Source organism: Phycodurus eques, chromosome 7 (assembly GCF_024500275.1).
Source record: "Phycodurus eques isolate BA_2022a chromosome 7, UOR_Pequ_1.1, whole genome shotgun sequence".
NCBI lineage: Eukaryota > Metazoa > Chordata > Actinopteri > Syngnathiformes > Syngnathidae > Phycodurus > Phycodurus eques.
The window spans coordinates 24,151,182-24,177,531 of NC_084531.1; the positions used below are offsets into that span (position 1 = coordinate 24,151,182).

Sequence of the window (26,350 nt, forward strand, 5' to 3'; positions counted from 1 at the left end):
GAAACATCATTACTTTAGGTTAGAATCTGCCTTGTGTGCTTTTTAAACAGTATTGTAGCAAAAACAGCCTCCTCATCATCAATGCGTTGGGCTAAAAGCAAACAGTGTGAATTTTACATAACCTAGAGATTGTTTTTCTCTGATGAGCAGATGAGTGCTTTTGGATTGCAAAGTATGCACAAGGATTATCAATCCAATTCTTTGGAGTGCAGTTACAAAGATAAATCGTGCTACAGGTTTCTGGTAGCATATCATCAGAGGATCGTATGCCGGGAAATTGACTTTAATCAAGGGAAATTTGATTTCCTTCCAAAATTATCATCCCTTCATTAATTTTCTTTCTGATCAGTCAGGTGATTTATTATTTTTTTTTAATATAGGCCTATGTCCCATCACGGAGTAGCTGTACGAAAGGAAACATTGATTCTGTCTTTGCCAGCTGAGGCCGCACATAGTTCCACACGAGAGGCTGATAACAAACAGCTCAAGGGCTGAAATGAGTGCAAAGTTCCCTCTCTGTAATGAACACACTCAGCGTCTAGCCTATAAACCGGCTCCTCCCGAATCACACCCCCACAACAGCACTGGCTAATTGTTCGGTCATGGTCTGTTGCTATGATGATAATGCAAGATGCATGTACAGACATGTTACTAACGATAATGATATTTATAACGATGATGATGACGCACAAACTGAAATAAACTGTCATGAGTTTTCTTTGCTTCATTTTCAAATAATCTTCATAAACAAAAATAAAGATGATTCTGATTCCAGCAATTCTGTCTTGAAAGAATGCCATCCAAGTAGAGACAATAAAATGCCATAAAATTACCTCTCTATCTCACACGTTAGATTCGAAATACACAACTCATTGTCTCACCATGTGCAGATTTTCAGTAAACACAAGGGAGTTTGGCAATGCTTGCTCCTTGGCAAATTGTCCACAAGAGAATACAGAAATATTTCTTTAAAATGATTAGAAAACCTACTCCGACGCTCTGGATGCTATTGCTTTTACAATGAAAACAACGGAATGATGGAATTTAACATATCAAAATACCATGAATGAAACCACATATTTACTATCAAAGCGAATAAGGTAGCCCCGCCCCAAACCCTTTGGCACATTAATCATATTAAATAAATAAAATCTGAATTGGAATGTTCAATGACAAGTTCAGAGTGGTAAGCACAGTTTCTTGAGTCATACTATTAACTGAATTATTTTTCTTTGTTGATGTGCAGTCATTGTAAATGTTAAATTTGACATTGTCTTTACAAGTGCAGTTCTTTCATGTGTAGCATGATGTTGGAAACAGTTAGAACACAAGCTCACCTTGCTGGGTGAATAACCTTATCAATTTAGTTCAGTGCACAAACAAACAACGATTTAAAATAGAAAAAAAATAATTGTTGAACTAAACTCAACTAAATGTTATCATGAATGAATGATTATTAATCACGCTATTGCTTAACAGTCTTTGTTTTTTTTTACTCTACATAGAAGTCCATGTAATATTGGTATTAAGTACTTAATTTAACACTTTTCTTTAAGTAATTTTCCATGACCCAAAATGTCAAACTGAGAATTCTTAGATTCCCCCCCCCCCCCCCCCCCCCCCCCCCCCCCCCACATAATGTAATTGGCCTAAAGTTCTTTCTGCTAACATGCATGCAGCAGAGAGGAGGCTTTATCAAGGCTTGTCTGCCACTGAGACTTTGGAATAATTTTGCACCCGTGCCACAGACTGACAGACGCTTATGAGGTGAACTTATTCAACAAAGAACTGGAAGAGAACCTAATGAATTCAGTCAAATATTATGAAGGAGAGTGATACTGGTGTCCTGCTATCTTGTTTTATGGAAACTCTCTATATTATACAGAATTTCCATAAAACATATAGATAAGAGTCTATAAGACTGACGTCAAGCGTAACGTTGTTATTAAGTGGTGAGGTAAGATTTTAGTCAATTAGCAACAAGAGTAGACGTCTAACAAGTTCTTGTTGATTCACCTTCCCTGCTTTCAGGTTAAAAAAAAAAAAAGTTTTCAAGAATCAAGTGAAACAGAATAATGGTTTATGTAATACAAAGACGCTAATGTGCAAAACGACATACTGCAGCTGTGTGTTAACACAATGAACTTCTGCGATCCATAACTTGCGAAATATTTACAGTTTTGCTTGTTGCGTGAGTCTCCACACACAGACTGTGCGTGTTTGACTGCGGTACAGCAGATCAACTGTACAGTTTATTTGCCCTTTAGGAACTTTTAGTTGGTCCACAAACATTTCCCTTTGCCCATTTCTCCTTAAGACAAGTAAAACACACTCATGGAGGTATACATACATCCACACGCACCTCGAGTGCACAATTGCTATCTCTAATTAGCTGACAGCCATGTTACCTTAAGGCCACAATCTAATCCTAATACACATTTTCAAACCACATTTCCAATTCTGATGTACGGGAACATCAATATGAAAATATGATCTCACTGCACACATGTAAACACAAAACTTTCACACCCTCGCGGGGATGAATGGATTTCAGTCGATCCATCCGCTTTTCTTGACTTGCTCCTCTTCCCCTTGCGTCATGTCTACCTCACAGTGAAGAGGAACTCTGGCTGTAGTTTCTGAGATTGAGTCTATTGTACCTGGGCGAAGGAGGGGACGGGGGCGGATGGGAAGGTACCGGGGGGAGACACAGATCTATCTCAGACACAGCCGAGCTACTGCTAGATGCCAGAGAGTCCCGGAAGGGTGACGGGGGAGTCAAAGCAATGAGCTCCTCCTCCAATTCCACCCTCCTCAGTGGGGAGTCCATGAGGCAGGTGACCAAGCCACCTCGCATGGGGGAAATGGAAGGAGAGGACTGGGGGTGAGGAGGTGGAAGAGGGTAGGGCGAATGCAGAAGAGGGACTGGGTGAACGGGACAGCCGCCCCGGCGCCCCAAGCTTGACTCGGCGAGGGGATGGGGATGGGGATGGGGTTGGACGTCAGCGTAGGTGGTGAGGACGGGAGGTGGTTGAATCTCACGAGGAAGAAGATAGGGGTCAGTAGGGTGCGGCGGTGGTGGCGAGTGTTTGTGTGCATTGGGGTGCGTGGGAGAGGACAATAGCATCATAGTGTTGAGTTGGCTGATGTTAGCGGTAAAGCGGTTCACCACGCAGCTGATCTGATCCATCAGGTTGCTTTGGCACGCCACTGGGCGACCCTCCAAGATGATCAGGCGGCCGTCACTCCCGGCCACACCTGAGTTACTGCTGACGTAACCATAACTGCTGCCGCTGCTCTGGCTGCAAGTACTGCTGGGATACTTGGCGACACCTGCCATCTGAGGCTCTTCCTCCAAACCTGGACCGAGTCTCTGGCTCACCGTGCTGATTGGGGAGGGCGTTTGTGGTCGATAAGTGAGGGAGTATCTCTCCTCAGCTTCAGATACGTCGTACAGGTTCTTGTCGGCACCAGCATCGCTATGAGAAGGCAGGGAAGATACAGAGGGAAGGGAAGGCAGGGGCATGTGTGGAGGCAGGTCGGCTCCTCTACAGTAACGCTCCTCAGATGTCTTGGAAAAGGGCTTGATGACTGCAGTTTGATTGTTCTCTTTCTTCTTGATGTGGAAGGACAGACGTTGCCACAAGTGGTTCCCGTGCGAACTGTTGCGCTCGGTCTGGGCCCAAGACACCGACTTGCCGTTCGAGCTGAAAAACAAGATCGATTTCAGACTATAAATGGGAACAAGATAAAAAAATATGTATTGTGGGGGCAGTTCAGCATGCTGAGACAACGAAAGCAACACAACATTTATAAAGCAAATGTAATGTGATATTTATCAAAAGCAAAGCAAATTTATTTATATAACGCATTTCATACACAAGGTAACGCAATGTGCTTTACCTAAGTAAAAGCATTTAAAAACAAAGAAAAACACCCCCCAAAAAAACCTGCTTATAAACATTCCATCAATGTGACAAAATTCGTCGGGATGTTGGTTAAAGCTGTCCGAAACTATAACACACACCAGTGTTAAAGTTTGTTGTTTTCAAAAAGCATTGCCCATTACCCTAACTTGCATGAAGCTGTTTCAACAAATTATTTAATCGAACAGTTTACATACTTTTACATGTTGTGCTCTGTAAAAACATGGAAGCTCATAAATGTTTGTGGTATGATATTACTTTAAGAAAACTATCTATTGTTGTGACTCGTTGCGACTCGGTATCTGTTTCTTTGAAAAATAATCTTCACCCCCTCTCGTCTATTGACTTTATACAGTATCTGGCTGTCTACATGACAGCATCTCAAAGTCACCATCACAGCACAGCGACACACCACCATACCGATTTACACCACCAACTATTTAAAAATAAATAAATAAATAAAAAAGAGAGGGGACCCAAATAGATGGAGATCTGCAGAAGGGACTGGAAAAAAAACAGATATCGAAGCATTGCTGACATTTCTCATAACAGCATGATTAAAATCTTGCTTGGCAAGCCGGGTGAGCTCATGTAACCACCTGACATGAGACAGCGCAGTCATTGACTTCATGTATTTGAGCCTTTGGTTATTGCCTTAGATGACAAGAGGATGGCTTGAAGATTGGCAAAAATGCTATTGTCTGTCTGTCTGTCACCCAACATGTCATTTCTTTTCTCTTTTTTCCCCCCACTCAATCTTGTGCATTTTCCATTTCTCTTCATTCCATTCATCTCTTGCTGAATGCACTCAGATTTTGTTTCCCAACTTCCCCCCCCCATTATTTCCTTCTACTACTCAATTCATTCCCATTTCTGTCTTTGCCGTGTCCCTATTAGTCAATTGTCTGCAGTTCATGTTAGGGTCAGAAGAACAATCGAGCAGGGGGCTTCAGTAAATCAATCCTTCAGAGGGCTCAAACACAAACACACACACACACACACACGCACACGCATCCATGCACGCACGCACACACCTGAGAGTCTCTGCAGTGGACCCTGTGCGTTTCCACAAGTTAACCAGACTCGAAGAACGGCTAGCAGCTGAGGATGATTTGCCATCGCCCACATGCATGCGCACCACCGTACTGGTGGTAAAGGCACTCCGTACGTTTCGCTCCGGTTTGGCCAGAATGATGTATACCTTTGATGACAGAAAATAAAATACATGTTAAGATTTACTTGAGCTTCACACCTCTTTGTGAGTTGATGATTTCACTTAATGCTATAATGCAAAATCAAAACAAAGATTGTACTTGTTTAGGTATGTGAAATGTATTTGCATTTTTTTTTTAATTCATTGCCTTTTCTTTTTACAATAATTCCTCACGAGAGGAAAATCATTTTTACTTAATGCATCATATGCTCACTATATCTAGGTACAATTAATAGAATTACATCACAAGACTCCCTAACACAACACAAATATTATCCACTATTATTATCCACTCTAATGTACAGTAGGAGTTTGTTGAGCACTTATCAAACCTTGAATTGTTCACAAAGTAAGAAATACCATCATTTAAAAGTATAAGGGCATGATCATGTATCATTACACTGACAAGATGACATTCAAATATTGTTCTGAAATTGTGCTGCATTTTACAAAAAGGTGCCATTAAAAATGTATCAGATATATACATTGCTTCGTAGTCACTATAATTAAAATTTCATTTTGCTTTCTCTAGGAACATAAGAGGGAAGGGACATTTTGATTTGAATATTACTGTCTACAATCCAAAAAATTAGTAAATAGGAGAGCATCCACCCATCAATCCATTTTCTGTATCTCTTATGCTCACCAGGGTCGCGGGTGAGCTGGAGCCTATCCCAGCTGACCTTAAGCAAGAGGCGGGGTACCTCGGCCAATCACAGTAAATAGGAGAGCAAATATTTAAACAAGGTTATGCATTATGAGGGGGAAAGTATACTGTGTACTGTAGCCATTGGGATGAATGGACAAGAATAGAGAGTAGTGGATAAATACTGTACTGCAAAAAGGTAAAAGGTAGCAAAGTTGTGAGAAGTCGCTCCTAAACTTACCTTTGGTACAAACATGCAGCAAAGGGCCACTGTGGCGCTGAGGCTGACACTGAAGCACATGGTGATAATTTTATAATTGGAGCCAAAGTAGATGGGAACGAAGGCCAGCCATATAATGCAGGTGGTGTACATGGTAAAGGCAATGTACTTCGCCTCATTGAAATTAGCAGGAACGTTGCGGGTCTTGAGGAGAAAGACAAGCATGAACAAATAGTTTTTTGTTATTGCTCAGTTGATTTTGCCTTAAGAGACATTTATTAAGTCAAGACAATGAACTATTGCAAATTCTGTCATTATGCATTAGGAATGATAGTGATCAAGCACAGCCCATGGCACTCAGTTGTTTTTGGAGTTTGTCGTGCTTGCTCTCTTTCCAAAAATAATCAAACAGACTTTAATTTGCATTTGGTAAAATCACATTTCCTTTATTGGTCGTGGTTAAACATCCAACAGCATTTCCATACTTTTTGTCGGCCTGTGTAAGTTTTCTCCTAAGTAAAAATTCAAACACGGCATACTTCAAATAAGGCTTAGCTGTGACTCCACCGTTAATTTGTAGGTCCTAAATTAGATATGTTGTGTAGTATGTATTAATCCACTAAATCACATTACAACCTAAATTATAGATAAGCAGTCAAATCCTCAAAAAAACATTTTTTTTTAAACAATATGTAGGAATAGGAAGGACCAGTTACTACCTTGAAGGCGTAGAAGGTACAGCTGAGGATGAGCAGGCCATTGTATCCCAAAGGGGCAACCACACCCAAGTTAGTGGTGTTGCATATGAGATTGACTTGACGGATGCTGGGGTAGTCATAGATCACCTGTGTGGAGGGATGAAAGCGGGCCGCTGTTTTGCTTAACACATGGCAAGGGTTTTACAAGCTTCTTGTGAAAATGAATTACTTTGCTGTAGAAAGAGAGACTACAAAACATGGTAGATCTACATTCATGTTGAAAAGTACGTTTTTTTTATATATTCTTTTATTTATGCTGTACACTGAAAACATTTGAATTTGACATCAAAAGATGAACATACTTTGAAGGAGAGTGTACATTGTAAACTTCACGTATTCATATTTCAAGTCTTCTTGAAAATAATAGAATTCAAGTTGCTACAGCAGAGGAGGATTGTTGCAACTGCTAGAGAGTACGTACTACAACTTAATGACTTGGGCCAAAGAGAAGACTACTGTTTATGAATGTAAATACATACAAATAAAATTAAATTACATATTTGTTGGTGGAACATTTTGTCATCCATCCATCCATTTTCTGACCCACTTATCCTCACAAGGGTCACGAGACTGCTGGAGCCTATCCCAGCTATCATCAGGCAGGAGGCGGGGTACACCCTGAACTGGTTGCCAGCCAATCGCAGGGCACATACAAACAAACAACCATTCGCACTCACATTCACACCTACGGGCAATTTAGAGTCTTCAATTAACCTACCATGCATTTTTTTGGGATGTGGGAGGAAACCGGAGTGCCCGGAGAAAACCCACGCAGGCACGGGGAGAACATGCAAACTCCACACAGGAGGGGCCGGGGATTGAACCCCGGTCCTCAGAACTGTGAGCCAGACGCTCAAATCACTTGCACACCGTACCGCAACATTTTGTCAAATATTCTTCAAGTATCAGTGTAATGAAAAGAGTTATGATGTTAAAAGTTCAGTCAATCTTTGAGTACCCAGAAAATGTATAGAAATGTGATGAATTCTCTATCAATTTTAATACATATACTGTAAATTAGTCTGTTGTCAACTGTGAAGCACTTTGAGGCTCTTTTGTGATTAAGGGTTATACAAATAAACTTGATTTAATTATTGTCTTTATGTTGTGATCGTTGGGTGTGTCCATGCATGTGTCAAGACTCCACCCACCTACTGTAGTTACAAAATAAAAACCCTGGAAAGAGCTCACTCACCCGGGGTGGCTCCATGAGGAAGAGTGCCACAATGATGCCTAGCTGTAGTAGTATGAGCAGGAAGGCAATGATGAGCTGAGCGCAGGCAGACATGAAACAAGGCTTCTTTGTACAAATCTTCTTCTTGCTGCCTGCCAGGATCCGCGCAATGCGGTTGGTCTAGAAGAATGTAAATATTAAGTTCTTTTCAATATGATGTCCATTCACTTTTTGTCTATCTTGACCAGTTTTATGTATTCCTCCCCGGCTACTTCCAGATCATTCTGTGCCATATACTGTACATCCTTTTATATTACTCTCTACAGCATATGAAACCTATTTGTGCCTGTAGACCAACAGCAACCAAGGAGAGAAAGTGTAGTTTTATAGTCACGGCGAGCACAGCACCTTCTCTAATCCTCACCTTGGTGACCAAAGCAGAGTAACTCATGGCAGGTGACAGGCCAATTCCAAGGCGTTGGAGGTAGCAGTGGATGACATGCGGTTTGGCGATGAGGCTGAAGGTACACAGGTACCCCAGGCAGATACCGGCCAGTATTATATAGCACAGCTCCCTGCTGGAGGATTTCACCACAGGAGTGTCCCTGAACCTAAACAGATGGATGAAACATTCAGTTCCACAAATAGCAATGCTTTACCATTCAAACATACAGAACATAGTCCCTTTTTTCCCCGCAGATATTCAGAAGATGTTGGTGGAGAACCTTTTAATTGATTTGATTGGTAATTGTATGTTTTCTTACCATTTAATTTTACAAAAGGCTAGATCAGGGATGGGCAAATTAAATGATAAAGGGGGCCACAATTTGACATCAGTGCTACCTGGGGCCCACATCGGACCGCTCACTTCCTAACCAAATGCCATTTAGAATAATGATCAAAATATGTGCATGTGTCTTTTTTATTGAACCAATGTACATCACAATAACTTAATATATTTCATGCTCAAATGCATGTATAAAAGATCCACTTTTCAACAACAAAGGGGATTGATCAAGCGGCCACTCAAAGTGTGGGCGCGGGCTGCTGACAGTTGCCCATCACTGGATTGGAGTAAAATTTTTTAATAGAATGTGAACAGCGTACAAGACATATGGACAGAGAGATTTGTTACCTAATGAAGACGGCAGTGGCAAAGAATGTGGCCATGAGCCCAAGGCAAGCAAATACCACGGCAGCGATGGGTTCGGGGTCTCCCCATCGTAGGTATTCCACTGGGATTGGATCACATCCTGGTTTAAGTGCAAACGCATTTGTTTAGCAACAGTTCATTACGAATGTCAGGAGACGACCTTTTTGAGTTGTGTGGTCACTAAATGTGATTTTCTTTCGACATTAATTGTAAAAATATCCTCCCTTTTTCCAAAATGTCCATTGTATTATGAACGTCTTTATTCCTTGCACTATGTTTCATCACTCTGTCGTCACTCGAGTTTAATTATCAACAGAGCCATTAATTAAAGGAACAGCTCTAATTATGGTCATTCTGTATGCTTGCTGAAATTTTCCACCTAGTCTAGATTTACAGTAGTGTAGCAGCAGCTGCATATGTATTTAGGTAAATGCTTACAAAACACATTTCACATATATAAAAAAACAATAGCTTTGAATGGTGTGAGTGACGAAACACATACAATATACTTTATGTAGTAAATGTTACACAATGCTTGTACAATGCATTATTGTAGCTAAATCAGAGAATGAATGTGTTTTGTGTCTACTCTAAATCAATGTTATGCTTGCATATTAGTAGCCTAAGGGACAAAAGCTCGAGTTGTCCAAGTTACAATATTAACATTTTTCTCCAAGCAAGGAATAGCCCATAGCCCAATAAACCATCATTAAAAAGAGGCACAACACTGATCCTTTTAAAGTCAAATGACAACTGACTACTTTGAACTGATTCATGGTGAATGTTGAACGCTACCAAAGCTGTCATTAATTCCGGTTCTGTGAATTATCTTTGACAGAATTTATAGCACAGCCAGGGTGTGGAGAGTGTCCAACTTGGTGGCCGAAGGATCGCACCTCTTCTACTCGTAGATGTGGCCCCACAAGCTAGAACATTCAGTATGGTGCCAGGGCGTTTCACAAATGTGGGATGCTGCCAGGATGAGAATCAGCACCTCCAAATCTATGGCCATGGTTTTTTAGTCAGAGATGATTGTATTTTGCCCTCTGGGTAAGGAACGAAAGTCTTCTTATTGACGAGGTCATGTTTACTCCCATCTGTGGTCGCAAGCTTCTGGCCACAAGCCACCCAAAGGACAAAATAGCATATACGGAAAGAGCTCAGGAATCTTGGAGGGAGTAGAACTTGCTCCACCAACTTTTGATGAGCCAGTTAAGTTGGTTTTGGCATCTACGACAGACTCCTCCCCACTTCCATTCTAAGCACGTGCCAAATAAGACTGGGTTCTTGCAGACCTGGAACAAGATGGTAGGACTATAGCCCTCCGCTGTTGTGCAAATGCTTTTGAGCACATGCATGGTGTTTTATTATTATTATTATTTTTAATTCATTCAAATTCAGCAGGCTTTCATACATTTTTGGGCCTCTTTATTGTTTTTTGGCTCTATACCTTATGTGCCAAAAGGTTAATATTTGTTTAAGTGCAATTTTCGCCGGCAGAGCCGGAATCTGATTTATTTGTATTTTTATGTATCGAAATTTTATTTATTGTTCTACATTACAATGCCAATGTTAAATATTTTGTAGAATTGAAAGTTAATTGTTTTTGCTTGAATTATTATGCTCTATAATATCATTATATCAGTGGTATAAAAATAACCAACAACAATACTATCGTTTATCGTGACTTGGGGAAAATATATTGTCCTGAAAAATTTGCTAACGTGGCAGGCTGAAGCAATAACCGTCATATAGCCGAGGATTACTGTATCTTTACTACGTGATGATAAGTTGCTGAGACTCATTGTTCCAGGGATGGGACTCATTGTTTCCAAACATGTGCATCCTGGGTTCACATAGTCTCAAGTGTAAAAAAATCTATGCTGTATATAACGTAAATATTAATGATCAATGCAGGGACAGTTGTGTATATGTAATAATGTAATGACACAGTTATATGATTTTCATGGCCCTCTGAGGAAAACTGTAACTACGATGTGGCCCACGCCGAAAATAAGTTCGACACCCCTGATTCTAGTGTATTGCAGAAAGACAGAAACTGAACAATTACTAAAAAGTCAAAGTATTTCAGTGTCATTAACTAACAGCAGGCAAATTGAGACTCATTTCCAGACTTGAGCCACACACATAAAATAGCATTAACGTTGGCGGCACGGTGATCGACTGGTTAGCACATCTGCCTCACAGTTCTGAGGTCCCGGGTTCAAATGCAGCCTCCCTGTGTGGAGTTTGCATGTTCTCTCCCTGCCTCCGTGGGATTAGGAGAGAGAGAACTAAATCCTAATATTTGACGGATGAACAGATGACGTTTGTACACACCTACTGTAATGACTACTCCTATAACATACACTCACCCAACACAGCATTAAGATCCACACGCATCTCTTGTTATGTAGCTAAATAAGGTTACCTAAATATTAGTATAATTCAGTGCTGTTCTACACCCTTGTGCACAATAACCACGTGGCCAGTGAGCATCTACTGTAGTACAATGCTGGAGCACAAAACCCCTAATGACACCATCCTTTGTGTTTATCTTTTTTTCCCTGTGAAATATGCCTGCTCCACTAAGTGAAGAGGCTTCCGTCCGTCCCTGCCATTGAGGCTCAATTTGAATTTTCAGCAGGATTCTTTCTATTCATGTTTTAATCATTGCATGGCAAGCAGCGTAATGAGGTGCCGAAAGAATAACAAGGCAATATTCATGCTCTTCGAAAGCAGTGGAGTAGAAATACATTTTCACGGCAGTAGAAATATGTTTGCATTGAATGCTGCTCTAAATGGAGAATAATTAAAACACTGGTGATGACATTGGCAGCAAATTAAAAAGAACCGTTGGTAGGGCGGCAGTGGAGGGTGGCGAACACAATAATATGAAGTCATGGCAGGCTGCATGTGCAATAAAATGTTGCTTTAATTATAAGAAACACATTATCTGTTACATCTGCAACATTACTGAAATACAAAATAGAGATACACAAACAAAGAGACTAACCTGTGAGGTCATCAGTGGGCCAGGAGCCAAGGTCGCAAGCTCGGCAAGTGTACTCGTCAAATACAAACTCATTTTCTTTACAGGGAGTACACGTCCAACAGCAGCTCACCTCACCTTTGCGGATCACCTAGAAAGGAATCAAAGTACAGTAATGTTACTGTGTGACTTTATGCCAGATAAATTTCAACCGACAATACATCAATATGTATTTCTTTGTTATGAAAATAATTGCAGTTAAAATATGATGCATTCATTCTTAAATAGCTCAAGCCATCAAGTGGCATTTCACTCTGCAAAAAGGATTTGTCCCTTGTAACCTAGCTTAGGCTTTATTGATCAATCACATTACCTTAATTTGCCCCTTGTCACAGGGATCACTGCAAACTGACTTGATGACAACATCCTTGCTTGACCAGATTTCGTCATCGTCTATTTTTAGTCCACGGTTGTCCCAACTACCCACATTAATGTAGTCATAGTAGTCCTTCCCCATCTTCTTAAAATTCATGATTTCATACCTGAGGACAAAAAGCATGTAGACTGCATTGTCATAATCAAACACACGTACTGTAGTGTTACATATTTTCTTGGTGGAGCCACATTTACCGTACCTTTCTTTCGCAAATTAACAAGCTCAAGTTCATGACATTTCACTTGAATTAATACCTGCCAGGCGAGTCTCCATTCTTATCAAAGAGGATTCCCTCCCCAGATACGCCAGTAAAGTTAGTTTTCATTAGGAAGTCCAGCAGTGTAGCGCCATCAATAGGCCTCATGGCGTCACACAGGCCCTTTAAAAGCAACAACAGAAATACATCTTACCTAGTAGCTGATTTAAAGAAAGAGAAACCTTATTTTACAAATATCTACACAAAAATGAATATGTTGGCTAAATATATTTTGCATAAAACAGCAATCGTAATCATAACTACACTCCTACATCTCAATATTTACATGTAGTCAGGGAAATAACTGCTGGAATTTCTATTTCCAGTATTTGCTTGAATACACTGCCCTCTAAAAGCTTGGATTTTTAAGCATGGAACAAACAGGGTACAGATGTTGCGTTATTGAATACTTACCGCCATAGACTTGTGCTTACGTTTCATCGTGCTTAGTGTAGTTTGTAGTTTCCCTTCCTCGCGCTTGGTTGTTTGTAAGTGGTTTTCTGTTCTTGACTTTTTGTTTGCTAATCTTGTATAGATGAACTTTTGTTGTTCCTGTTTGTTTGCCAGTTCTTTCTAATCTTGTGTAGACTTTTACATCTGGATCTGATACACAATTTAGATGATGGCACCTTTTGTTCGAACCCACCCAACTATCATGCAAGCAAATTATTGGAACATTGTCGCCCAGGTGTGCAGTATTACATTGATTGTTAAAATGGTATATATAGTGCTGGATGTCTGAATGTATGCTATTTTTTAGATTTAACTTCTGCCTGTGAAGACTAAATTTATAATAGTTAGATGTGCATCCAACATGAAAACCAGAGAGCTATCTCCCTGGCCATAACCAATGCTACTATTGGAAACATCCTGAAGAAGGAACAAACCACTTGTACACAACATTACAGAAGTCAAATGGGTAGCGCAAGGAAGATATTATTCTCTTTCTTATTAGACCGTTGACTTAATGAACTGCTTTTCACCTCTCGATGAGGAAAAATGTGTACTGATTGTACTTTTTAAGTGCTTTAAGTTACTGTACAGATGATTGTCAACAACAACAATGATTCTGGTTGCTGTGGTTTACAATTTCTTTTTCCCCTCCCCTTTTTTTCCCCCTCTAATGGGGATGGTGAATTTATTTTTTCTGATGTTTATTTGGTATTCAAAATACAACCTGCAATGCTTTGGGTGCAGGTATGTAATTGTTTATTTTAGCAATAACACCAATAACCATGATCATTTTGGTCACGATAATTGTGATCTGAAATCTCCCTACAATTTCATTTCTACATGCACACCTGTCTTAGCTACTCAATCTGTTGTATCCCTCTATCATCCATCATAGCAGCACCTACCTGATAGCCTGGGCACAGTGCACGTTGCATGTTATGCAGGCCATATGCCATCGAATAAATGGCATTGATGACAAATCCCATCTTGGTGTCCTGCGCATACTGCTGCCGGAGAGATTCTCGCTCTGCACAAGTGGGGGAGGGGTGTTGGTGTTTGAAGAATAATTTAATGAGAAAGGCAGCTATATGAAAACTCTTGATTTAATATTACCCTTAATATTACCCTCTGTATTTTGTACGAAATGCAACAAGGTTTTCTTTTCCAACATCAAAGACCACTTGGCGGCCTCTCGTTGCTTCTCAGGAGCCACTTCTCACTGGCCTATCTCATTTCTTTTTGTCTCCTGTTCATTTGGATTTCACATCCTGTTTCATTAGAATACAGGAGATGTGATCCCTTTGAAGTTGTGCTCTCATTGTATTTTACCTATGAATGCAGCCAATGAAAAAGAGAGGAATGGGAGGAGCACAGAGAAATGAAAGGGGCTGTTGCCACAGCCAAAAAGGATATCCGTGGTAAACCAGAGAGCGGTGTGTATCCAAAAGGCATGGATAATAGTATGTACACGAGCAGCTTGTCTTTGTTCCGTGACCAGCTATTGTAAAAAGCCTGTCAATGAAACTCTTATTCCTAATATGGCATGCCCTCAACAAGGAGAGTACTTGGTGCATCTTCTGGCAGGAACGGAGAGAAGGAGACTTGGTGGTGGAACCTTGCAGTACAGGAAATCATACAAGGAAAAGGGTTGGCTAAGAAGAAGTGGGACACTAAGAGGACAGAGGAGAGGCGAAAGGAATACATCAAGATGCGACATAGGGCAAATGGCAAACAAGAGGCATATGATGACATGTATGGCAGATTGGACACTAAAGAAGGAGAAAAGGATCTCTACAGGTTGGCCAGACAGAGGGATAGAGATGGGAAGGATGTGCAGCAGGTAAGGGTGATTAAGGATAGAGATTGAAATATGTTGACTGGTGCCAGTAGTGTGCTAGATAGATGGAAAGAATACTTTGAGGAGTTGATGAATGAGGAAAATGAGAGAGAAGGAAGAGGAGGCAATGATTAGTAAGGGGGAAGTTAGTGAAGTATTTGCGAGCAACAATATGGTTTCTTGCCAAGAAAGGGTACCACAGATGCATTATTTGCCTTGATGATATGGATGGAAAACTACAGAGAAGGTCAGAAGGAGCTACATTGTGTCTTTGTGGATCGAGAGATAGCCTATGACAGAGTACCCAGAGAAGAGCTGTGGTACTGCATGGGGAGGTCTGGTGTGGCAGAGAAGAATGTTAGAATAATATAGGACATGTACGATGGCAGCAGACCAGTGGTGAGGTGTGCTTTAGGTGTGACAGAGAAATTTAAGGTGGATGTGGGACTGCATCAGTTATCAGCCCTGAGCCCCTCCCTGTTTGCAGTGGTGATGGATAGGCTGACAGATGAGGTGAGACTGGAATCCCCGTGGACCATGATGTTTGCTGATGACATTGTGATCTGCAGTGAAAGCAGGGAGCAGGTGGAGGGACAGTTAGAAAGATGGAGGCATGCACTGGAAAGGAGGGGAATGAAGATTAGCCGAAGTAAGACAGAATATATGTGCATGAATGAGAGGGGTGGTGGGGGAAGAGTGAGGCTACAGGGAGAAGAGATAGCAAGGGTAGAGGACTTTAAATACTTGGGCTCAACCGTCCAGAGTAATGGTGAGTGTGGTCAGGAAGTGAAGAAACGGGTCCAAGCAGGTTGGAACGCGTGGAGGAAGGTGTCAGGTGTGTTATGTGACAGAAGAGTCTCTGCTCGGAAGAAGGGCAACGTTTATAAAACAGTGGTGAGGCCAGCCTTGATATACGGATTAGAGACAGTGGCACTGAAGAGACAACAGGAAGCCGAGCTGGAGGTGGCGGAAATGAAGATGTTGAGGTTCGCTCTCGGAGTGACTAGGCTGGATAAAATTAGAAATGAGCTCATCAGAGGGACAACCAAGGTTCAATGTTTTGGAGACAAAGTTAGAGAGAGCAGACACGTCCAGAGGAGAGAGAGTGAGTATATTGGTAGAAGGATGATGAGCATGGAGCTGCCAGGCAAGAGGGCGAGAGGAAGACCAAAGAGAAGGTTGATGAATGTCGTGAGGGAAGACATGAAGGCAGTTGGTGTTAGAGAGGAGGATGCACGAGATAGGCTTACATGGAAAAGAATGACACGCTGTGGCGACCCCTAATGGGACAAGCCGAAAGGAAAAGATACTGTAACGCATATTGTGGTTGTAGTATAACTATACTAGATGTGGAGTGGAGTATAAGGAACCTCGAACACAAACTAGTTACAAATGGTTTTCTCCAGTTTCCGTTTTTTCTGATTGTGAATAAAGAGACTGAGAAATAATTATTTACGGTACATACATTATTGCATTGCTTAAACAACAAATCTAGCGGTGACACAAGGTGTTTGCCCATTATGTTAAAGCTGCCCCTACTTACTGCTACAGGTGCGGTTGTACTTGGTGCTCTCCTGTGGGTGCCCCTTCAGTCGGCAGTGAAAGCGATGTTGCCAAAATTCTGTAAACCAGGGGTCCCTGAGATTGTTGTCAGGGCGCAGTTTAAGGTAGTAGTCATCAAACCACTTGACGTCAGCAGACTGTAGTTTGATCGTTATGCCACCAGCGGCTTCCTTCACGTAACCGTCTGTCACATCGTACCTGTCCGCCCAGCCGTCACTGACAAGACACAGACAGACATATTCTTCAGAATATTTTGACATCAGGTAATTTAAATGTACGCATGTAATTATTGTTTATTATTGATTATTGCTATTGCATAATGCTTCATTTGAGATATCTACTATCGCGCTCAAACACCACGTGCCTCTGACAAGATTTAAATTATCGTCACTAGCAAAATCAATAAATGTAAGCCTGCTCGTGTGGTACTGACACTCCTTATGCTGACATTGCTAAGGTACTTCACTACAGCCACCAAATCATGCCATAAGGGATTTGCATTTACAGTACCTTTACTTTTCAAATGAGAAATGTTCATAAATGCCCCAGTGAATAAATCCAACAAACCTGTCACCTCGCTTTCAATTCACCCTTAAAGTTATGCACATTAAAATGCCATTGACGATACAGCCTCTCACATAGCAAATTTAGTTTGAATAGGGGTAGATTCAATTGAAATTTGTAATTTGACAGTTGTCTGCCAGCTTGAGCTTCGGCAGGGCAAATATTTGCTTGGGGGGATACAAAAAACACAAAAGCTCGAACTGCCTGTTTATACCAATGTGTGGGTCAGCTGCTGAAAGATTCAATGACTGTATTGGAGTTAAAACAATATACTTGATGAGCGAAGATGTGCAAGGCTCTGTCTTTCTCTGTTCAACTAAAAAAGAGATGTAAATAGCAGAGACAAGCAGATGACCTATGTGATGTGGCTCTATTGCATCACTTTGTGAAATGTCCTAAACTCTTCCCAAATAAAAAGAGACCACCATTGCACAAACACCAGCCTTGGTTAATGGTTCAATTAACTATTTTGGCATTAGCTCGGCACCCCGACTGTAGCAAGATGAGTATAATAGGCAAAAAAACAAATTTACACAGATTGTTGTATTACATCAATCCTGCAGTCTGCAAGCATCCTGCAGTCTGCAAGCATCCTGCAGTCTGCTAGCATCCTGCAGTCTGCTAGCATCCTGCAGTCTGCTAGCATCCTGCAGTCTGCTAGCATCCTGCAGGCTGCTAGCATCCTGCAGTCTGCTCGATAGTGGAAGTTGAAAGTGGACATTGATTAAAAAAAATAAAGTTTGTTTCCCTCAGAAATATTGCGACCAGGCAGCTACAGCATCCCAGAACAGCTGGCAGATCCTCATTTTACCAGTTCCGGTGGGATGCAGGGGATTTGTAACAGAATCCACTATCAGTCTGTTGGGGAAAATGGGAGTGAGGGGATCCCTCCACTCCCTCAAATAGGATATTAAGACCCTGCCAAGTGCTGCCGAAAAAAGCAGGAACTGGCTCTTGATCAGACACAAAGACAACAACTGGGCACCAATATAGGGACAGATAATATGCAGGCGTATACATGGCTCAGTGGGAAGGACGCCCTTGCCGTAGAGAGTCCAACATGGAGGCATGGAGGGTATGGAATTGAGGGGGGTGTACCTGGGATGCTGGCAAGCAACGAAACGTACATGAAGCAGGGTGCCCACCTGATGACCCCAACGAGATACTTTACCTCCCTTTCAGCACTCCACACCTGAAGTTATCTTCAAGATGTGCCTACTTACCCAAGGAACTGAAAGATCTAGTCCTATTCTGTGTACTCATATCAAATTGTGAAATAGACCTACGGGTATTGTAAAGGTTTCTTCAACCTCAAATATATCTGAACTTTTCCTTGGGGATATTGATTGATTATTGATAACTGATTATATCTTGCAACAAAGTCAAGGTGTGAAAGAGGTGTTGAAAAAAATTGTGATAGTTGGTGAGAATGAAAAGAACATGCACTGAGGCAAAACCAAAATGAAGACGCCAAGTACGGTAATTAGTCTGTCAAAAGTGTCAAATTATTTTTTTGCAGTTCTTTTTCATTCACATTAGGAGCAGCTGTTTGTTTCTTCTTTCATAAAATGTCATAATAATCAGGTTTCTTTGTTTTTCCCCTCTTCATTTTTGTGTTTATCACAAATATAGATAGTTTGTTGTTCCCCCATCTGTCTTTCTGCATCTTTCCTCCTTACATTTCTCAATTAATTATGTTGCTTTCACTCAATGATCAGACTTTTGTTGTGGTCAATTCCACTGGCAATGGACACACACAAACGCAAAGCTGCATTACTGTCATACTGAGTAATGGCTAACAGCTGCATTGTCATCAGCACTGACAAAGTTGGGCCAACCACTCATAACCTTTATAAATTATCTACCAAACTTAAAAGTTTTTAGTCTCTCATCATACATTCCTTTGGACAAAAATGATTGCCACAATAACCTCACCAATCATTTTCATTTATGTCACAGTCTAAGACATTATGATAAAATATGATTATCAATAAGGGATGTGATGACGAAGCCTGTAATTTGCAATCACGCCCTGAAGGAGTATTGTCGAGGGAAAAATTATTGTGTTGTCACTCACTGTGACCGAAATGTAATCAGAGTAATTCTTTTTGGGGGGAGCACACTGACTTGCAAGTAGTTGTGTTCATAATAGGTAGAGTTAGTTCGTTAGGGAATCTCTGTATAAATAGATGTCACTCCGACGAACCAACAAAAGAAGGGAGAAGAGAGTTTAGCATGACCGACATCTGCCATTTTATGGGGGTTTTTTAAGAGCATCATGCCATACCACCATAAAAAGATACTATTGATTTGATACACAATGCCGGTTACGAAGTGCTTGTTGTAATGGATTTCACGACAAACGCGGGTATTCAAATTGCACTCAACACTATAGAATTGTGTGGGCAATGTTTCAATAGGAGGGCGTCATAAGAGCCCTACAGTGTATAGGAGTGGGATTACAACACGCCACACATTTACAGTACATGTACTTGTGTGAGGCTTACTGTAGAAGCATAAATACTGATGAAATACTAGCTCCATTTTTGATCAAAATGACTGATGTTAATGACATTCCGGTTCTCCTCTCTCCACCTCCCTCAGTCTAGGACCCGGAGACTGTTGCCATGGTTCCCGGCCCACGCTCAACCAACTGTCTGTACTTTGTCTCATAAAAGCACACTGGCTTTAAGTATGCACACACAAACATATTCATCTCTCATACACTTTACCGTTCACTCTAAAACAAACATGAGCTGCCATGAATGGAAATGTAATTTTCAGAATTGTATATTATGTTTCTTGCTAATCTGCACCAGCTGTATTACAACCTTTACAATATACAAAACCCTGCAGTGGGAATTTCCATTTGATCCCTAAAGAATAAAAGTGAAAGAAACCATAACCCATTTTCAAATTGTTCTTTGGCAATTGATTACTTTGTTAAACCAAGAAGAAAACTCCTCTCAAGTCGAAAGTATTTGACTAATGTGGGAAAGCATCATTACACCGTAAATCAAGGCAAACTCTACTTCATATTTCATCTGAGCTAACAATCAAACAAGTTAAGGCATCTTTTGGAATGCTAAATGTTCACTTGATTAATTGCTTCACTTTCACTTAAATTATGTTTTGCTTAATAGTAACACAGGTGCATTGCTTCAGCATGAATGCTTTGATCCAGAGGTGTACAAAAACATGTTCTGCACTGTACCTGTGTTTCTTGGCTCAAAATAATTAGGCCAAATATTGTGTGTTGGCACAATAGTTAAATCTCTTTTGTAACAGTGCTGCCAACAGATCACTGCAGTAATTAATGATGTGGTACAATAACATGCCTTGACCCTCCCCCATACAATATCAACCAATGATAACCTGGCAGAAATTATACAGGAACATTTGCTTCTTACAGCCATACAAAATAAAACCCATAAAACCCAGCATGCACAGGCCTACAAACAAATACACACATGCACACCCAAGTCAGAGGTTAAGTCGCAAATGTAGTATTGATTAGTAATTAAATTAATTAGATTAAAAATTAGGGAAAATTTAAGACAAAGGTCTTAAACTCATGGCCGGGGGGCCAGATCTGTCCCACCACAGCATTTTATGTGGCCCACGAAAGCAAATTGTCTGCGTCAACTTCCATGATTCCTGCTAAAATCTGTACCATAATTTAAAATGGTCATATTTCATAAATCATAACATTGAGATATGGCACGCATTTTTTTTTTGTTACCAAACCACTTTTTACACTAACTTGAATAATAGTTGAACAAACTATTATTCTTGACTTCTGATTTCAAAACTAGTTATCCAGCAATTTGTTGTGTACACTGTATGTAATAAGATGATGAGGCAATCAAACATTGATATGATTTCACTGTCATAACGGCCCTCCGAGGGAGACCGTGACTACAATGTGGCCTGTGACAAAAAAATTCTGACACCCCTGTGTTACAGTATCTGGGGATTGCTATGTACAGTATGTAGTGTAGTCCTATGTTTCTTTTGTCAAATTCCAGCTGGGTGAATTCACACAAATTTCTGGGAGAATAACAATTAGCAGTTTTACAGTAGTGGACAAATACAAAGAGATTCAATCAGCGCATGAAACAGTTCTGTTGAGAGTTTGACAATTCAGTGAGTCCTTTTACAGACAGTTGGGGAGAGAAAATGTTGAATGATTTATGTGAATATTTCATAGCAAAAGGACATGATACAGGTGTATAAGAGCACACCGCAGCAAAGTATCACTGTTTAGTTGTAGTTTAAATAATTTAAAGGATATTGAAGGTAATTTGAAGATATTCTGATAGCATTTGAAAATCTATACAGAAAAGCAAAAAGAAGAGTTCACCCGAACAGTAATCAAAACTCATTTAGCCATATATTAGAGCTATCTTCCAAATAGCTGGATTTTTACTGACCTCACGGAAATGGATGTAAGGCCAGTATCTATGTATGGCCACAATGCAGTGACTGTATATAATTGGTCTGACCTGTATATAATTGGTCTGACCATTTTGATGACAGTCAATGACACCTTAGGAAGAGCAGCCCACGCTTAGTCCCCTGGCACCTGGTCCAGTTCACTCACAACTGCTACTACTTCATTACACCCATCATCTGAAAATATCACCTTTGTTGTGGCTAACATTTTCTATAGTATTGTTACAAAGACTGAGAAAAATCAATAGTTGTCTTTTGTAGTTATTCCATGAATGTGTGAAAGAGAATATGTTGGTGCAGCTTGCAGGGTACCACAAACAGGGTACCTGAGCAGAACAGCAGTAGGTACACTTTTCAGACTTGTGGTCATCTAACTGGCTAATCGATGCTGGACTGGTTTTCCTTCCATATTGTTTACATTATTGACTCAGAGTTCTGATGTGAGCTCATAGGAATCACAGTGTGTCTTGTACAACTACATCAGCATTTTTTTATTTAAAAAAAAAAAAATATATATATATATATATATTCACCATTTGCGTTTGCGCATCCATCATTACGCTCACATTGTTCTAGGTGAGGGTAAACTCGATCCCATCTCATCTGACTATAGGCCGGTCAATCACAGGACACAGAGACAGACAATAATTCGTACTTGAATTCGCGCAGTCATTGAGTGGGAACCAACCCCATGTGGGCTGTGGGAAAGTCAGCCCTATGAATCATTACACTCGCAATGGTGTACCATTTGGGTTTGTTTAAATAAAAGATTTGTGACTGGGAAATAATCAAATAAAACAAATTTTTTTTTGGGGGGGGGGGGAATATAATTGTAGTAATAAGTAAGTAATTGTTGGGAAATGATGACATGATGATGTCAATATAGGTCAACAAAAGGAAAAAGCAGAGAGAAAGCCATTGAGGATACAACCGTACAGTCTTCAAAATTGAAAGTTCTTGTAGATGCGCGACTGACTTCCGGCAAAACAGGTCAAAGCAGGTCCTGTTGGTTAAGGTGAATGGCAAAGGGGGCTGTGACAAAGCAACCGTAAGGACTTCTTTGTATTGTATTAGTTCCATATTTGAAAATCTCATTCATTCATCTTCCGTACCGCTTATCCTCACTAGGCTGGAGCCTATCCCAGCTGACTGGGTGAGAGGCGGGGTACACCTTGAACTGGTTGCCAGCCAATCGCAGGGCACATATAAACAAACAACCATTCACACTCACATTCACACCTACGGGCAATTTAGAGTTTTCAATTAACCTACCATGCACGTTTTTGGGATGTGAGAGGAAGAGGAGGGGAGAACATGCAAACTCCACACAAGTTAGGCCGGATTTGAACCCGGGTCCTCAGAACTGTGAGGGAGATGAGCTAACCAGTCATACACCGTGCCGCCATATTTGAAAATATACAGCAAAAATTATATTGTTGGTATATATTTTATTACAAAATAAAAAGAACAAATCCATCTAGCAAGAAAGATGAAGCAGAATTACTTTTATATCTTTAGTGGGCCACATAAAATTATGTGGCAAGTTACATTTGGCCCCCAGGCTTTGAGTTTGACACCTGCGTTCTAGATAAAATACACTTGACAGTTTTTTTCTCTCTTTCTTTCTTTACACATGAGGGAGGTGTCATTTTCAAATTTGGCCCCACAGGCATTGTATTAAGTAAGGTAATATAACATCAGTATAACACTGATCTCTCTCCGAGATACTTCTTAATCTTCATCACCACGGTGGCCTTTGGCTCCCTCGGTTACTTATGCTCTCATCTCTGCTCCCTTCCCTTACACTGTTTTGCTTCACTGAGGGACCTCCGTCTGCTCAAACTTCAGGTCGTGTACTTGAGTTTAAAAATGATTGTTCCGGTCTGGAACTCAACTGAATGTGAATTTAAATATAAGTAATGTAACTATTTACTGAAGTAATTTCTTACCATGTATATTAAGGGATGAACTTTTTCCTAGTTGATAAAATACTCACATACCCAAAACAGTGCAGTATGTAAAGGACATTTACCAGGTTGTGTTGTTCATTTACAGAAAAACTTAGTTACATGTGGTAATCCATTCTTTGGTTCAGGTTCGAAGGGTTGTAGTCTGTTGAGTCATATGTGGATGTACTTTATTAAACAGTGTTTAGCCAGCAACAACATGAATTGACATCCTTGCTTATTTCAACAAGGATTTACAGCCCGAAGCAACACAATGTACGTAAATACAGTACACCCGCGCTATTTGCAGTAATAGGGGCCGAGCTCTGCCGCGAATAATAAAACTGACTCCTCCTTAAAAATTTATTATTGCCTATATTAATAGTTTAAACTGTAAATACCACCGACTATGATCCAAAACACTATCATTTCAAAAAGATCTTACAACATTACCCTTAAAAATTAACAGTTTACAGATTATTTGATTTTTGAAAAATGCAGCAGATGTGTAACGTTGCTGGCATGTACTGTTTGTCGCCGCTTCGCAACCCCTAAAAATACCAAATGTCAAGCAATAACTAAACCTCTGACATTTGTTAGTTTGAGCTTTTTAATAGCCAATCAGCCGAGCAAAAACACACACGTCGCAGATTCTCAATAACAACACAAGCGCAACTAGCTCCTCCTGGACGTACAATATTTTAGTCTCACAGTTGAGTTGTATCACTTCAATGTACTTCCTAATGAGCACAAATCACACAAAACTAAGTTTTTCAGTAAATAGTTGTGGATGGGTTCCACAAAAAAAAAATTAAAAAAATGTATTTGTAAACGGCAAACCACGAGTACGTGGGAAGTTCACTGTAATTTGAAAGTAAAAATTGGATTAAACAGAATTAACAATAAAATTCTAATTCAAATATTGTTTAGCTGGTTTGAGCTTTGCTAGTAATGATATAACATGATACGGTAAATGAATTCATAGTGCCAGTGTGGGACATTTCGAGGCACTTCTGCCATCACTACATTAATTAATAATCATTATAGTATATAGCGCATTTAGGAATGAATTATTGAAATGTAATTGATTCTGAATTTTTTTACATCAGCATCATTTAAGAATCTATTATTTTTTCCACCGCTATTGTGTATGAACACAAACACAGCAAACCTTTATCTAGATGCATGCAAGCAGAAGCCCTTAATGGACAATCTTGTTGAAACTAATGATGGACCCGTGGCTGCCTTAGACGAAGCAGTCTGAGACATTGCCTTCTTCACACGCTGGCAAAAATGATAGTTTCAAGCTGCGCACACACACACACGCAGGCATGCACACACAGACACACACACAAAACGTGTGTTTGACAGCAGAGAGTGGTGCATGCAGCGAATGCGCAGTAACGAGACATTTATCAACCCACAGAACCGTCGCGTGTGTGCGTGTCTGCGCATGTGTGTGTGTGCGCGCACTCATGTGTATACATGCAAGTGTGTGTCCAAGAGACAACTAGGCAACTACAGTAAATTAGATGTGTTATTCTGGACTTTAAATTCTCTCTCCCACATCTCAGTGGTACCACATGCCACAGACAGAGCCTTGATCTTTTCCCTCTTTCTTCACTAAATACACCAACTTGTTTTGGCAGAACCGGGTCCTTTAAGTGTGTGAACAGTTACATTTTCACAGGTTAAAAAAAAAAAACAAGGTTTAGTGGTGAAGACCTTTTATTGCCATAGTACACAAGTAAAGATTCTTATCTGTCTGTTTTTTTTCTAACATTCTCTCTCACATTCTCTATTTTCTTGCTTTCAGGCTCTGTGGTTGCTATAGTAACAAGCTGCGCAGGGGCTGTGATGCAGCACACATATTGTAGCACTGAGCACACACACACAGAAAGAGGGAGTGAGAGGGAGAGAGAAGACGAAAGGGGGAGATTAGTAGGTAACAGGGTGTCAGCGGTTCACTTCACTTTGTTGCAAAACATCCAGATGTGTCTCATTTTCATTTTAACTTTGCCGAACTGTTTAAATTAAATCCAATTGATATGAACTAACCAAAGAGAGCCAAAAAGTAACTCTTATTTTCATCATCCATGACACTCAGCTCGACTTTGAGCTTTTGAACTGATCTAGCTCTTATCTCAGCTTGCTTCAATAACCCATTGTCCTTGCTTTTCCACAAGCATCTCCCCCTGTATGTTTCCCTGCACTGCCCTCAATTAGATTTATTGGGTGTGAGATACAGGGAAATACATTTTAAGGACTTTCACACACTTGTGCCTCAAGGTAGTGTGGGACATAAACACCATAAGGCTCTGACTTCTCATATAAAAACAAAACACAATCAGTTTGATTCAGAAGGAAAATAGAGAAGTGATATAAAGGTTAAAATGAATTTTATCCCTCGCACACACTTTAAATACATTTAACACACTTCTTAAAGTGAAATGGAACCTCAGGTTACGAGCGACCCTTTAATTGGGTTACACTCAAAATTGTCATAGAAAAACTACATCTATTTATGTATTATTTTCAATTTGCGAACAGTCTTAGCATGGACGAACGGAAGAATCTGTGCTTCTTCGCGCGCTGCATACCCATCATTGGCGCAGTACGTCACACAATGAAACAAGTGTACTGTAAGGTCTTCCAAAGATACACGAGACGTCCGTTTATCTCACCTTTATGCCAAAATGAAACAGAAGTTACGGAATTAAACAACTCTCCACTTTGTAGACACGTGAGTCACTCTCTC

The 26,350-nt window shown here is 40.4% G+C and overlaps 1 protein-coding gene across 1 annotated transcript in view; it reads right to left on the minus strand.

The window, feature by feature from the left end:
* Window positions 1-2,169: 2,169 nt before the first annotated feature.
* The window catches only part of grm5b (glutamate receptor, metabotropic 5b), a 34,431-nt gene continuing 10,250 nt past the window's right edge, over window positions 2,170-26,350 (minus strand). The window contains exons 6-17 of the mRNA XM_061681192.1: window positions 16,608-16,843; window positions 14,133-14,254; window positions 12,773-12,897; window positions 12,456-12,624; window positions 12,107-12,233; window positions 9,073-9,190; window positions 8,362-8,548; window positions 7,959-8,117; window positions 6,725-6,850; window positions 6,027-6,209; window positions 4,961-5,127; window positions 2,170-3,707 (exon numbers count right to left, since the gene is read on the minus strand). Coding sequence (XP_061537176.1) covers window positions 2,609-3,707; window positions 4,961-5,127; window positions 6,027-6,209; window positions 6,725-6,850; window positions 7,959-8,117; window positions 8,362-8,548; window positions 9,073-9,190; window positions 12,107-12,233; window positions 12,456-12,624; window positions 12,773-12,897; window positions 14,133-14,254; window positions 16,608-16,843 — 2,818 coding nt within the window. The 3' untranslated portion in view covers window positions 2,170-2,608. The remainder of the gene's footprint in view (window positions 3,708-4,960; window positions 5,128-6,026; window positions 6,210-6,724; window positions 6,851-7,958; window positions 8,118-8,361; window positions 8,549-9,072; window positions 9,191-12,106; window positions 12,234-12,455; window positions 12,625-12,772; window positions 12,898-14,132; window positions 14,255-16,607; window positions 16,844-26,350) is intronic.